This window comes from Chiloscyllium plagiosum, unplaced genomic scaffold, assembly GCF_037043375.1.
Source record: "Chiloscyllium plagiosum isolate Xiang-an unplaced genomic scaffold, Cpla_swu_hap1 HiC_scaffold_36, whole genome shotgun sequence".
NCBI classification, from domain to species: domain Eukaryota; kingdom Metazoa; phylum Chordata; class Chondrichthyes; order Orectolobiformes; family Hemiscylliidae; genus Chiloscyllium; species Chiloscyllium plagiosum.
The window spans coordinates 41,734,010-41,749,150 of record NW_028270174.1 but is presented as its reverse complement, the minus strand read 5'-3'; the positions used below and the strand labels follow the sequence as shown (position 1 = coordinate 41,749,150).

The window sequence follows — 15,141 nt, the reverse complement described above, 5'->3', positions numbered from 1 at the left end:
TTATGATAGTTCAAGAATTTTAACCTCAACTGACAAGCAGTAGGGAAATGGCATCAATGGAATTGGGCATCATAAGCAAAAGTAATTAATCCTCAACAAGTGAATGCCAAATGCTTGTTTAGCTAAATTGGAGGATTGTGTTTAGACATAATATTGAGCATACCCCAACAGGCCTATATTGCAGTCATTATAATCCACATTCGAAAGATTTTCCCCCTGAAATCGTGGAAGCACCATTAGATCTTACTAAATTAGTACACCGGGCAAGACTGGCCATACTTTACCCACTTGGCATGTTTAATTGACATTTTTGTTCAACTGACATTGGTTGAAAGAAGCCAGTCAGGATCATTATAAAATAATACATCGGCATTCTTTAAGAGATACCTAATACTCTACTTGCGATAAAAAAATTGTACGCACATAGTTTTACCAAGTGAATTAACAAAACATATCCTATTAGTTCGTTTGGGCTTGGTTAATTTAGCTCTAAAATATAAAAGTTGTATACAATGGGATTGCACGAGTTCATAATTCAGAAATGTACAAGTATAAAACATATTTCACCTGTTGTATTATCCCACAAGAGTTAGCAAATTACTACTGGTGTAGATTGCAGTGGCAGGTTGGTCAAAGTCCACATTACGTTTAAAATACTGAGCTGTACAAAAATACTCTTCAGATTCTACAAATGTATGCAATATATACACACACTAAACAAGGCTGATAGCATCACTGTTTTAAAAGCAGCAGGTCCAAGGAAAGTGGTGGGTCAATGTTTGACACGCCATGATACCTGCAAGAGAAAATTCATCATCAAATGAGACAAGTGACTTTTGTGGTTCAGCATTTATCACACAAAGCTCAAATCAACATGGCAGAAGTTGTGCACTACCAATCTTTTTATCCAGTTCAATGGCAGCGTTATTTGCCTCATGTATTAGTTAGATTTTTGGATCAACAATATCACATACAGACCAAATCAAAAAACAGAAATTCAGCAGCTAACTTGCAGTAACTGGACTTGGCAGATTCAAGTTCTTACAAAAGGATCCCAGCTAAAACTGTGTATTTCATGCAAAGTGCTTCACAAAGCACAGTAAAAATCTAGATGTAGCCCCAAATGATGAAGATGAATAAACTCAACAAGGGAGCTTGGATAGAGAGTGTTTAAAATGGAACTGAATGTATTCCTCTCAATAGAAGTCACTTAAACACGAAAGTAATGTAATGTAATGTATAAATTAACTGTCTCTACTATGGACTAGTTTATAAACTGCATCAGCTTTGATGGCAAGATGAGCAATCCAAAAATGGAAATTGTTGAAACTGTTCCTTTTAACTGAGAGGAGAGCATTAAAAATGACTCTTCAGAATGTCCCAAGCAGCTTCAGCATTTTTTTATAGATTAGATTCCCTACTGTGCAGAAACAGGCCCTTCGGCCCACCAAGTCCACACTGACCCTCTGAAGAGTAATACACCTAGACCCATTCCCCTACTCCCTATTAATGCACCTATCACGATAGGCAATTTAGCCTGGCCAATTCACCTGACCTGCACATCTTTGGACTGTGGGAGGAAACCAGAGCACCCAGAGGAAAGCGACACAGACACAGGGAGAATGTCTGTGTGGAGTTTGCACAGTCACCTGAGGTTAGAATCAAACCCGGGTCCCTGGTGCTGCGAGGGAGCAGTACTAACCACTGAGCCACAATGGTTTCAAAACATTCGCTGAAACTCTTATCCTTTCCTGTATTAACTCTAGACTTAACTATCCAAACACACCCACTCAGCCTCCCACATTCAACCGCTCTATAATCTCAAGAATATCTAAAATTTCTGCCACCCACATGTTCACTTGTACCAAAACTTGTTCACCCATCACCCCTGTGCTCCCTAATGCATAAAGGCTCCTATTTATAGGCAGCAACAATTTAAAGTTAGATTAGATTAGATTACAGTGTGGAAACAGGCCCTTCGGCCCAACAAGTGCACACCGACCCGCCGAAGCTAAACCCACCCATACCCCTACATTTACCCCTTACCTAACGCTATGGGCAATTTAGCATGGCCAATTCACCTGACCCTGCACATCTTTGGACTGTGGGAGGAAACCGGAGCACCCGGAGGAAACCCACGCAGACACGGGGAGAACGTGCAAACTCCACACAGTCAGTCGCCTCAGGCGGGAATTGAACCCGGATCTCTGGCGCTGTGAGGCAGCAGTGCTAACCACTGTGCCACCGTGCCGCCCAAAAGTTCTCACCCTTGATTTAGTTCCTGTACCACATAACCTTCGAGACCTCGACAACTCATTTAGTTTCAGAGTCCAGCAATACGTTTATTCATTGCTTCACTATCGGTGGCTGTTTCGACAGTTGCCAAAGTAACAGTCTGAAATTCCCATCATAAACCTCTCAGCTTTGCTTTCCTCCTTTAAGATATTCCTGAAAACCTGCTTATTTGGTAATGCTTTTGGTCACCTGACCTAATATTTACATCTGTGGCCTTATGTCAAAAGTCCATTGATAATATTTCTGTGAAACTACAAACACGATAGAAATACAAATTGTTTGTTGATTTGGACATACACCATCAATTCTCCACTATCACTGGTGAATGATCGGTAACTCCTTACTTAACTGCATTGTGGGAGCACCTTCACCACATGAACTGTAGCAGTACAAGCTAAATCAAACATCACCTTCTCCACAGGCAACACGACTTTGATAATGATCACTAGTATCTCATTTGAAATATGAAATAATGAATAATGGGGACAACCTCCAAAAAAAAAAGGGTGGATTTCCACTCCTAATTGGATGAAAGTTGAAAAGTAGATGTTCTAGTCTATTTTATGTTTTACGTAGAACAATACGGTACATTGACAGGCAGGACTACATTGACAGGCAGGACATTCCACACCCTTACCATTCTGAGTGAAGTACCTGCCTTTGACATCGGTCTTAAATCTATCACCCCTCAATTTGCAGCTATGCTCCCTCGTACAAACAGACATTATTATCTAAGGATAAAGACTCTCATTTTCCACTCTATTTAATCCTCTGATCATCTTGTAGGTCTCTATTAAATCCCCTCTTTAGTCTTCGCTCCAATGAGAACAGACCCAAGTCCCTCAGCCTTTCCTTAAGACATTCCCTCCAGACCAGGTAACATCCTGGTAAATCTCCTCGGCACCTTTTCCAATGCTTCCACATCCTTCCTGTAACGGGGCGAACAGAACTGCACGCAACTTTCCAAGTGAGGCCACACTAGGGTTTTCTACAGTTGCAGCATGACATCATGGCTCCGGAACTCAATCCCTCTACCAATAAAACCGAACACACCATAAACCTTCTTAACAGCACTATCAACCTGGGTGGCAACTTTCATGGATCTATGTACATGGACACTAAGATCCCTCTGCACAGGGACACTACTAAGACTCTTTCCATTGATGAAGTATTCTGCCTTCCTGTTATCCTTCCCAAAGTGAATCACCTCACATTTATCTACATTGAACTCAGTTTGCAACTTCTCAGCCCAATTCTGCAGTTTATCCAAGTCCCCCTGCAACCTGCAACTTTCTTCCACACTGTCCACCACTCCGACTTTAGTGTCATCTGCAGACTGACTAACCCATCCACCTACTCCTCCGTCCAAGGCATTTACAAAAATGACTAACAGCAATGGTCCGAAATCAGATCCTTGTGGCACACCACCAGTAACTGGACTCCAGGCTGAATATTTTCCATCAACCACCACTCGTCTTCTTACAGAAAGCCAGTTTCTAATCCAAACTGCTAAATCACCCTCAATCCCATGCCTCTGCATTTTCTCCATCAGCCTACCATGTGGAACCTTATCAAAGGCTTTACTGAAGTCCATGGACACCACATCAACTTCCCTATCCTCATCCACATGCTTGGTCACCTTCTCAAAAAAAAACTCAATGAGGTTTGCCCTTGACAAAACCATGTTGACTATCTCCAATCAAATTGTTGGTTGCTAGTCGAATATAAATCCTCTCTCATAATCCTTTCCAAAAAAAACTTGTCCAACTACAGACGTAAGGCCGACTGGTCTTTATTGAAAATATAGTTCCCTTTATGATGCAATTTGTTACACTGTATTTTCTTTTACCCATCTCAAATATCACTGCTTTAAAAATAAATTCTGGCCAAGGAAACAAAAACATAATTGTTATCCAACAAGCTTTTCTAAAAACAAAAGTTTTAAAACTTATGGATGAGAAGTAACATATGTAAGTATAACAAACCAACCAGAATTTAATTTCAAATCCTCCTCTTTGCTCATTGACAAGTTGCCAGCTAGTATTGTACTTACTTAGAGCTCTTATATTTCTCCCGCACTGCTTGCTGCGCATGCTCGGGTGCTTTGAGGTAGTTTTGGTGAAGGTCTGTCACACAAGGCATTAAGCTTTCTAAGACGTATCCTGTCAATTGAGCTAATGATCTAGGCTAGAAAGAAAATAGAATTGAAATTATTGCAAACAATACTTTGTCTTCATTAAACCTAAACACAATAGCATCTGGCAAACGGCACATCTAAAGCAAAAGTCTAAAATTACAGGTGATCATAGATGGGGAAAACAAAGTTGCCCGGCTACATAATATTTGAAACAAAACGAGAAGGGGGTACCCAGATGGTAAATGACAAGAAAAGCATTAATATGAAGTGATCTGGCCTCAGAAGTTCATTAAGTAGAATCAGGAGAAGCAAGAAACTGGATAAGTTTAAGCTTATTATAATGTTGGACAGAGTATAAAACAAATGATTGGAGCTTGAAATAAAAGTAGCGTGATAATTGTGGGAAACTTTAATCTTCATATAGGCCTGGACGATTAAATTGGCAATAGTACTGTAGAAGAGCTTGTAGAATATTCAATAAACTGGTGGAACTCACCAAGGATAAAATATGTATCTACTGTGGATCTACTAACAAAGCAGGGTTATGGTTTAGAATCACTACAGTCTGGAAACAGGCCCTTCGGCCCAACAGGTCCACACGGACCCTCCGAAGAGTAACCCACCCAGATCCATTACCCCTCCACTATATTTATCCCTGACTAATTGCACTACAGGCAATTTAGCATGGCCAATTCACCTGACCTGGACATCTTTGGACTGTGGGAGGAAATCGGAGCACTCGGTGGAACTCACTGTACAGACAGTCGCTCGAGGTGGGAATCGAACCCGGGTCCCTGGTGCTGTGAGGCAGCAGTCCTAACCACTGAACCACTATGCCATTATTGTAGTAAAACGATCCTCAAGTAGTGACAGCTCCACCACTGAAACAGGCCATTTGGCCCAACAAGTCCATACTGATCCTCTGAAGAGTAACCCACCCAGACCCATTCCCCCTACCCTATATTTACTAATGCACCTAACACTATGAGCAATTTAGCACGGCACTTCACTTGTCACATCTTTGGACTGTGGGAGGAAACCCATGCAGACACAGGGAAAATGTGCAAATTCCACACAGACGGTCCCCACCATACAACCTTGTCATGGTCGACGCTGCGAGACTTGTCAGTGTTGACACAGATACCACCATTACACGTGACAACACCTCCCACCATGTATGCTGCAGGTACACATGTGACTCCACCAACATTGTCTAATTCATATGCTGCCCGGAGGCATGGTAAATTGGCGAAAGCGGAGCAGAGGCTACGGCAACGGATGAATGGATACCTCAAATCAGTCAAGATAGGAGTGTTCCTCCCAGTCAGAGAACACTTCAGCAGCCTGGGACGTTCAGGTGACCATCCAAGGTGGACTTCGGGACAGGCAACAACACAAAGTGGCCGAGCAGAGACTAATAGCCAAGTTCGGTCCCCATTGGGACGGCCTCAACCGGGACACACACTTCTACACGTACTCTCGCTCAGACTCATACCCACTTCTCCACCCCCTCCACATGAACACAAGTTTGTGGGGCGAATTTGTACTTGCAGAATTACATTTTATTTTGCTCAAAACTGCATCAATCCATGCAAGATTCTGTAAATCCTGTTTTTTTTTTTTAAAAAAGACTAGAATCAGTGAACACTGGGGCACAGACAGCCTCACACCATCAATGCATTATCTAGAACAGCATGGCACCTATTGTTAAAGTTCACTTGAGAATGCAACTTTAAAAGAGTTCTGGAATTGACATATGAAAGAACTGAAACTAACGTTCATTCTAAAAGATGAGAGACTTAACAATCCAGGTCTTTTTCAATATATAATTTCAGTTACATCACACTGTAAACTTTTGTTATAAATTCTGTGTCTTATGAACTTATACACCACAACCATCTGAAGGAGCAGCGTTCTGAAAGCTAGTGCTTCCAAATAAACCTGTTAGACTACAAGCTGGGGTTGAGCTTTTTTAATTTTGTACACCCCATTCCAACACCGACACATCCAAATCATTCCAGCAAACAGCATGATCCCAGAGGGCTGTGTTGTCTGCAGGAGAGAAGCTCGCTGTTCTGGTTGAAGAACTTGCCGTGAGAGAGGAAGGATTCAATAGTTATAGTCCATGTCAATGCTAATGACGTGCAGGATAAGGAAAGAGGTCCTGCTAAAGTAATGAAACAGGTACTAATTAAAGAGCGGAACTGCAAAATAGTAATCTCTGGATTGATCACCATCCTAACTTGGAAACATCTTTGTTCCTTTACTGACACAGGGTCAAAATCTTGGAATTCTCTCCCAAACAAAGGTTGCTTCCACTGCAGTTTTAGAAAGACTACAGGTGATTTGTTTGAATTTTACAAGATCCTGAATGGTAATGATAAGGTGGACATGGAAAAGATACTTACACTTTGGGCAAGTTCAGAAATACAGCACCGTCCTTTCTAGGACAGGACCGGTTTTCTCGAAGGATGGGGTCATTGAATTGTTTTTTTTAAAAAAAAGGAGGCGGCAGATAGACTCAAAGCTAGGAAACGAAGATCATCAAAGGTACATGTGAACGTGAAATTTGGAACACAAATTAGCCATAATTTTATTGAAGAGGATCAAGCTGAAAATTCTACTTCTGCTCCTAAACGAGTACTTTGCCTCAGTGTTTACTGTGGAGGAGGACTTGGAAATAAAGAACGGAGGGAAATAGATGGTGACATCTTGAAAAATGTCCATGTCACAGAGGAGGACGCGCTGGATGTCCTGAAATGCATAAAGATGGGATAAATCCCCAGGACCTGATCAAGTGTACTCCAGAACTCTGTGGGAAGCTAGGGAAGTGATTGCTGGGTCCCTTGTTGAGATAATTGCATCAATAGTCGCAGGTGAGGTTCTGGAAGACTAAAGGTTGGCTAATGTGGTGCCACTGTTTAAGGTGATAAGGCAGTGCCAGGGAACTATAGACCAGTGAGCCTGACATCAGTGGTGGGAAGTTTTGGAGGAAATCTGAGGGACAGGATTTACACGTATTTGAAAAGGCAAGGACTGATTAGGGATAGTCAACACTGCTTTGTGCGTGGGAAATCATGTCTCATAAACGCAAGTTTTTTTGTAGTAGTAACAAAGAGGATTGATGAGGGCAGAGTGGTGGATGTGATCCATATGGACTTCAGTAAGGCGTTTGACAAGGTTCTCCATGGGACACTGGTTAGCAAGGTTAGATCTCATGAAATACAGGGAGATCTAGCCATTTAGATACAGAACTGGCAAGACTTATACAGGTCCTCAGGAGTGTTGCTGAACAAAAAGACCCTGGAGTGCAGGCTCCTATTCCTTGACAGTAGAGTTGCAGGTAGCTAGGATAGTGAAGGCGGCAGTTGATATGCTCTTCTTTATTGGTCAGAGTATTGAGTACAGGAGTTGGGAGGTCACGTTGTGGTTGTACAGGAGGTTGGTTAGCCACTTTTAGAATATTGTGTGCAATTCTGGTCTCACTCTTATCAGGATGTTGTTAAACCTGAAAGGGTTCAGAGAAGATTTACAAGGATGTTGCCAGGGTTGGGGAATTTGAGCTACAGGGAGAGGCTGAATAGGCTGGGGCTGTTTTCCCTGGAGTGTCAGAGGCTGAGCAGTGACCTTATAGAGGCTTATAAAATCATGAGGGGCATGGATAGGATAAATAGAAAAAGATATTTTCCCTTGGGTAGGGGAGTCCAGAACTAGAGAGATTAGTTTTAGGCTGAGATGGGAAAAACATAAAATGGACCCAAGGGGCAACTTTTTCACACAGAAGGTGGTGCATGTATGGAATCTGTGCCAGAAGAAGTGGAGGGGGCTACTACAATTACAACATATAAAATGCATCTGGATGAGTGTATGAATAGGAAGGATTTAGAGGGATATATGCCAAATGCTGGCAAATGGGACGAGATTGGATTGGGATATCTGGTCGGCATGAACGAGTCGGACCAAAGGGTCTGTTTCCATGCTGTACATCTCGATGATTATGTGCATTTAATTCATCTTCCAAATAAGTGAATGCAGAGCCCCATGATATTCTAACATCACGAGAACTTTCCTAGTGTCACAAATATCACTGTTTGAAAGAAAGTATACCACCAACACCAATTGAAAACCCAGAGGCATCATCTTAAAACTTGTCACAAAAATCTTGAGTCAGGTCACCCTTGAAAGACTGTGCACATTGGAAACAAAAACAATGTACCGAAAAACATGTAAAAAGGATTTACAAGGAGAAGACATACCCCTGAAAGCCCAACAGGCTGGAACTTGACTAGAGAAGGATGATCTAGAATTCTTTAAAAAGGGCTTTTTAAAACAAAAATTGCAATTGAGAAACTACTTCCCCTTGTAGGAGACTCAAATTTTTGAAGCCATAAATTCCAAATAGTGAAAAGATGGGAATTTACAATAATTTCTTTACTCAAAGAGACAGTTAATAAGCGCAAAACCTGCTGCTACGAGCCATAATTAGGTGAATAAATGTAGACACATAAGGGGAAAACACATTAAGACAAGGGATGAAAAGGAAGAGAGGATATGCTAATGGGTTTAAACGAAAGGCAGGAGTCATTTTCTACAACATAAATATCAGGTTAGACTAGTTGGACTTGTCCTGTGGACTAACTTCATGGATAACTCTGCATTTCCTGGGTTAATTGTCAAAGAGTGCGGCAATGGTCAGGCCATAATGTTACAAATTATGGTTCTGTTTACGGTATAACTAAGTGGTTGTCATAACTGTTTAAAATCTGTCCCATGTTGGATGTTTGCACATTAAAGATGGTAGCTTGTTTCATATTTGTACAATGGTCACACCTACCATGGTCACAGAGGGTTGAAGCATGCTCAGCAACCTACTTGCTGCACCTTAAGTCGCTTCCTTAGTGGCTGTAAACTGCTAGACTGAACCAAATTTATAGATTATACAAAACCCTTTTCTGTACATTTGCTTTCTTCGAGGATGTCTAAGGTGTCACTGAATAGTATTGTCAGCAATGACTTGCTAACAAGTAGGATTGTTCACTTAAGAAATTCCACATTTTAGCCATGACTTTTAATCGGTCCACACATGGCCAATGAGCCAGTTCCTAAAGCCACACTTTTGGCCAGAAGTGTTTGCTTTGTTGGAAAAGTTCAGAGAATTTGCAAATAAAAAGAAGTAATTCATAGCTTACCCAGCTAGTTCGTGATATTGTATAGTTGGCCAAACAAAAGGCAGATGCGGCAAGAACCGAAGGCAGGTATTTTAGGAATGGTTCACAATCAATCAAACTGAGCTCTGCTAGGTACTGTCAAAAGGGCACAAAGAAATATTCTGGTTAAAAACAAAGTAGGAATAGGAGATAGGCATACACAGCCTCATGTCTATTTCATCTTTTATTAAAATCATAATTGAAATTCAAACAAACAAAACCCCATTTCCCAATCTATTTTCTAACCACTTTTTAAAAATGCCAATATATACGATCAGTCTTGAAGATCTGGGATTACAAAATTCACAGCCCACTAGGGTTTAAAATTTCAAAACCTTAAATCATGAAAAAAAATTCTCCAGCAGCTTATATTAGCTAAAATCACTCCAATCCAGTTAAAGCAGGCAGAGGCAGAGTTTAAGTGCAAGCAGTTTAGAGAGATTTGAAGAAACAAAAATCCATCCACAGGGTTGTGCGCATCTCCAACTCTGCCTAAAAAGCAAAAAAAGGGCAATAGAGGCAGGAATTCACGACATTTGAAAATGTAGTTGAACAGTTGAAATGTCATTGCATACAAAGCTATAGGCCAAATGCTGGAAAATGGAATTAGAATCTATGTTTGCCGATTAGTGTGGACACAATCTGTACGGTAAAAGAAACTGACTATTCAATGACCCCATTTAATGGAAACAAGGCCAAAAGAAATGTCCTTCAGAACCCAAGGTAGTTTTAGTCCACATTTTAAAAATGATTTAGCCTGATTTAGTGGAACTTGGATGCATAACGTTTACAACAGAACCTGCACAATACTTACCATAGACAAGCTCTCAACTTTACTGCTGGCTTTCTCACGTCCAATATACTGATTAAGGAATTGGTTTATTGTTGGTGCTGCCAAGTCAAATGCCAAAACTTTAAGGATAAGATGTTCCATCCGTAGAACCTGCTTCTTTGTGTAGGTATCGTCTGTAATGTACACAAATTCGGCAACCTCCGGTGGATATATTTCTTCAAATTTTCTACAGGAAGTAAAACCCATCAGCAAGCTTTTCAAAGTAATAACATTGGCAGTATAAATCAAGACAAATAGCTTGTCAGAATAGGATTGCAAGTAAGAAATAACTTCAGTGCAACATTAATTCTATTCCCCACCTTTGCACCAAAAAGATGTAGTTAGAAAGATGCATGTTACAGAGCAGATAGACGTATAAGAGGTCATTTGGTGCATTTTGACTATGTCAATCAAACAGCTGTCAAATTTAATTCCCCCAACGCATTCTTCTCAAAAACCTGAATTGTCCAAATAACATCCAATTAGATTTGAAGTTTCTACGCAATATAATTACATTATCCCCCTATCAGATAATGCACTCTAAAGACATTATGGGCTGTAAAAAGGTCAAAATCATCATTTTCTTCACTTCTGAAGAATTTGGTCCTTAATCCTTTCCCTCCCCATGTTAACCAGTTCCAACACGCACCATAACTTCTGGCTGATGTTCCTTCCTCTTGCAGGATGCACTGCACCCAGAATCTCAAGTGTTACAGTGCAAGGAAGGCCATTCCAGCCTATCCTGAATGCACCAGCTTGTAAATGAGCATCACCCAATGTCAGTCTCCTGCTTTTCCCTCCCACCACATCTCTGCATATTACCATTATCCAAATTATTAATGCCTCTTGAATGCCTTAAATGAACCTGCTCCCACATTTCCAGACAGTGAACTCATATCCTAACTGCTCAGTGAAAAGGGATTTTCGTCACTTCACCCTTACTTTTTTGGATTTGCAGATAACTTTACATCCATATCCTGATCCTCTTGAGCAGGAACAGTTTCTTCCCATCTACTCTATACAGCCTGCTCATGATTTTGAAAGCCACAAAACAGATCCCCTCAACCTTATTCTCACCAAGAGTCCTAACTTCAATCTATCCTCATTAGGTGAAGTTCCTCATCCCTGGAACCATTCTTGTAAACCACTTCTGTACACTCTTCCAATGCATTCACATCCTTGCTATAATGTGGCACCCAGAATCATACACAAGTCTAGCAAGTATCTTTTACAAGTTCAACAACTCCTTACTTTCTTACCATGGCTCTATTAATAAAACTGAGAATACTGTATATTTTGCTTTCTCTACTGGCCTTCTCACTGTTATGACCTGTGCACATACACATGCAGGTCCCCTTGCTCCTGCATTCATCTTATATAGAATTATATTCCCCATGCTGTGTCTGTTGTTGCGGCAAAAATATACCACCACACACTTCAGCATTGAAACTCATTCCCCACATACCTGCCCACTCCAACTTGTCTACGTTCTTCTAAGATTCTGTGCTGTCCTCACTTTACAATTCTTCAAAGTTTGTCTTATGCAAACTTTGAAATTGTCCCCTTCACAACTAAAATCCAAATAATGAGTATGTATAGATCTCAATACCCACCCCTACAAACCCACATCCAGCTAGACAACTTGCTGACTATTACTCTGTTGTTTGCTATCATTTAGCCAATCTGTACACATTTGCTACGGACCCTTTTATTCCATGAGCTATAACCTTCCTCAAGTCTGAGGCACTATATCAAAGGCCACTGAAAGTCCATGTTTACTGCAGTGATATCCCCATTGAACTTTGTTATTTCTTCCAAAAACTCCAGCAAGTTGATTGAACTGGACTTTCCCCTTTAGAAATCCATACTGACTTTAACCACCCCACCCTTTTCCATGCAACTAATTTGATTCCAAATAATTGTTTCCAGAAGCTTCCCCACCACTGAAATTAAACTGACTGGTTTGTACTTACTGGGCTTATCATTACAACCCTTCTTAAACAAGGCCATAATATTTGCAATTCTCCAGTTTGACCCTTCAGACCCACTGCGGTTTCCACACACGTCCTTCAAAATCCTTGGATGCATCTCATCCAGTCCCAGTCCAAGAGCCTTTTCAACTTTAAATACAAGAGAGTCTGTCCAACACTTCTACCCAATCGACGATGAACCATTCCAACCAGCAATATTGCTCAAAGTTCTGACGGTCAACTCCAAATATATGCAGATTTGCTGAGTTCACTCACAGGCATAGCTTGGTAATAGCATTAACTTCAATGTTCTCATTAAATTGCAAATTAGGTCAATTTATAATTTTAGTACTGTGCCTTGTTGACCAAAAACTTTCAAATTTAGAACCTTCAATTCATATTGGATTAACACCAAAAAAGAAAATTAGGAAATAAGTGAAAATGATGGTCTTCAAAGTTTCAAAGATATAAAGTATTCAAGATTAGGGAACTGAAAATGGGTCACAACTGGATACCCAATGACAAATGAAAAACTAAAAGGCCAAAACTAAATTAAGATCAAAAACAGAAGCCTGGAAAATTCAGAGAAGTAAACTAGTTTGAAGTTTAAACTAACCCATTACAGAGGAACCTCAATTATCCAGCATTTGACTATCCGATATTCGGATAGTCCGGCAAAATCGCAAGGTCCTGATACTTGGCTAAACTATGTTATCCGGCATTCAATTAACTGAACGAAATATGCCCCACCCGTGTTCTTCGGATAATCAAGGTTCCTCTTTAGCGAAGTTTATACTTACGATGCCAACAGCATGGCAGCAGTTCCTACAAGCTGGAGCTTCCCTCGGAGGACAGACATAGATGACAAGAATCTGTCAATGTAGTTTACAGCAAGATATAATGTTTCATTCTGCAATTTGTATTCTTCACCAACTTCCACAAGCCAATCAACAAGGATAGCCCTCATACTACTGGTTATATCAGGCTGCTTCTTCATATACCCTGCTTTGGGTCTGCATTTCAGCTAAACAGTAAGGGAGAAAAATTGTAAGATATCAGCTTTGATCAGAAATCATCTTTTCATGAAGACCATGCTTTTTTTCCCCCCAAAAATCCTCCTTTACACACAAACTTAAAGCAACAGATAAAATACAAGATAGGCCCAGATATAAAATTAACCTATTGTCAATGTAGTTATTCTTGTTACGTAGCAAAGATCACAGCTATTCTGATTAGCATATAATGTTACAAAATCTGGTTGTTAACAATTTCCATGTTACCCTTGTTCCTTTTAGTCCATGGGCTTCAAATTTGCTGGAAAGCCTCAATATACTTTTGGGTATTCCATGTACACCACATCAATTCAATTATCCTCAATCCTCATAACATTTAGATTAGTTATAACAATTCACTTTTCTTAAAAAAAAAAAAGACTCCATTGTAACTTTCGCCATAAGAGGTGAGAGCAGAATTTGGCCCATTGAGGCTGCTCTAACATTCGATCACAGTTAATGTTTTTCAACCCCTATTTAGAACATAGAACAATACAGCACAGAACAGGCCCTTCGGCCCACGATGTTGTGCCGAACTTCTAACCTAGATTAAGTACCCATCCATGTACCTATCCAAATGCTGCTTAAAGGTCGCCAATGATTCCAACTCTACCACTCCCACGGGCAGCGCATTCCATGCCCCCACCACTCTCTGGGTAAAGAACCCACCCCTGACATCTCCCCTATACCTTCCACCCTTCACCTTAAATTTGCCTGCCTTCTTCCCATAACACTCAATTCCCTTATCATTCAAGTAGGTAACTGTCTTAAATACAATGACTTGGCCTATACAGTACTCTGTGAATGCGAATGCCACCAACCTCCGACTGAAAAAATTCCTCCTCACCTCAGTTCTAAAGAGTCAACCCTTATGAGGCTGTGCCTTTGGGCCCTAGTCTTTCACAGTGAAAAGATCTTCCCCATAAGCAAATCTAGGGCCTCAGTATTCTGTAAATTTCAATGAGATTCCACCCTCACCCTTCCAAGTGTGATCGAATACAGAACCAGAGTCCCCAGCCTCTCCTCACAAGACAAGTCCTTCATCCCCAGGATCATTCTTACAAATCTCCTCTGGTCTGCAAATAATTCCTTTGACATGGTGCACAAAATTGCTCACAATATTCCAAATGTGGTCTAACCAGAGCTTTATACAACCTCAGCAATATGTTTCTGCTCTTATAATCTAGCCATGTTGAAATGCTAACACCGCATTTGCCTTCCTAACATGTTAATCTGAAGGAATCATAGTTCAGAATTCTTCAAGTCCCTGCTGTGCTTCAAATTTCTGAAGCCTTTCCACATTCATAAAATATTCTAAAATGTTTATTCTTCCTACCAGAATGCATACCTCACACTTGCCCACTCTCCTAGCCTGCCCAAGTTTTTCTACAGCCTCTTCATATGTATAATATGATCTATACCTCCACCTACCTTTGTTGCTAAGCTTACAGGTGACAACTCCCAGTTTTTGTTCAGATTGCTAATATATAATGAGATAGTTGTGGTCCCTGAAGAACTCTGCTAGATACCAGCTGCCATTCTGAAAAAGACCCATTTGTGCTGACTCTCTGCCAAAATCAGCCACCCTCTAATCACTGCCCAGTTCCTTGTCCCAATAACCACCTGTGCGGTAACGTAAAGGCCTTTT

The 15,141-nt window shown here is 40.7% G+C and overlaps 1 protein-coding gene across 1 annotated transcript in view; it reads right to left on the bottom strand.

Moving 5' to 3' along the window:
* Nucleotides 1–276: 276 nt before the first annotated feature.
* The window catches only part of ccna2 (cyclin A2), a 31,578-nt gene continuing 16,713 nt past the window's right edge, over nucleotides 277–15,141 (bottom strand). The window contains exons 4-8 of the mRNA XM_043674028.2: nucleotides 13,242–13,465; nucleotides 10,454–10,658; nucleotides 9,622–9,735; nucleotides 4,349–4,482; nucleotides 277–796 (exon numbers count right to left, since the gene is read on the bottom strand). Coding sequence (XP_043529963.2) covers nucleotides 733–796; nucleotides 4,349–4,482; nucleotides 9,622–9,735; nucleotides 10,454–10,658; nucleotides 13,242–13,465 — 741 coding nt within the window. The 3' untranslated portion in view covers nucleotides 277–732. The remainder of the gene's footprint in view (nucleotides 797–4,348; nucleotides 4,483–9,621; nucleotides 9,736–10,453; nucleotides 10,659–13,241; nucleotides 13,466–15,141) is intronic.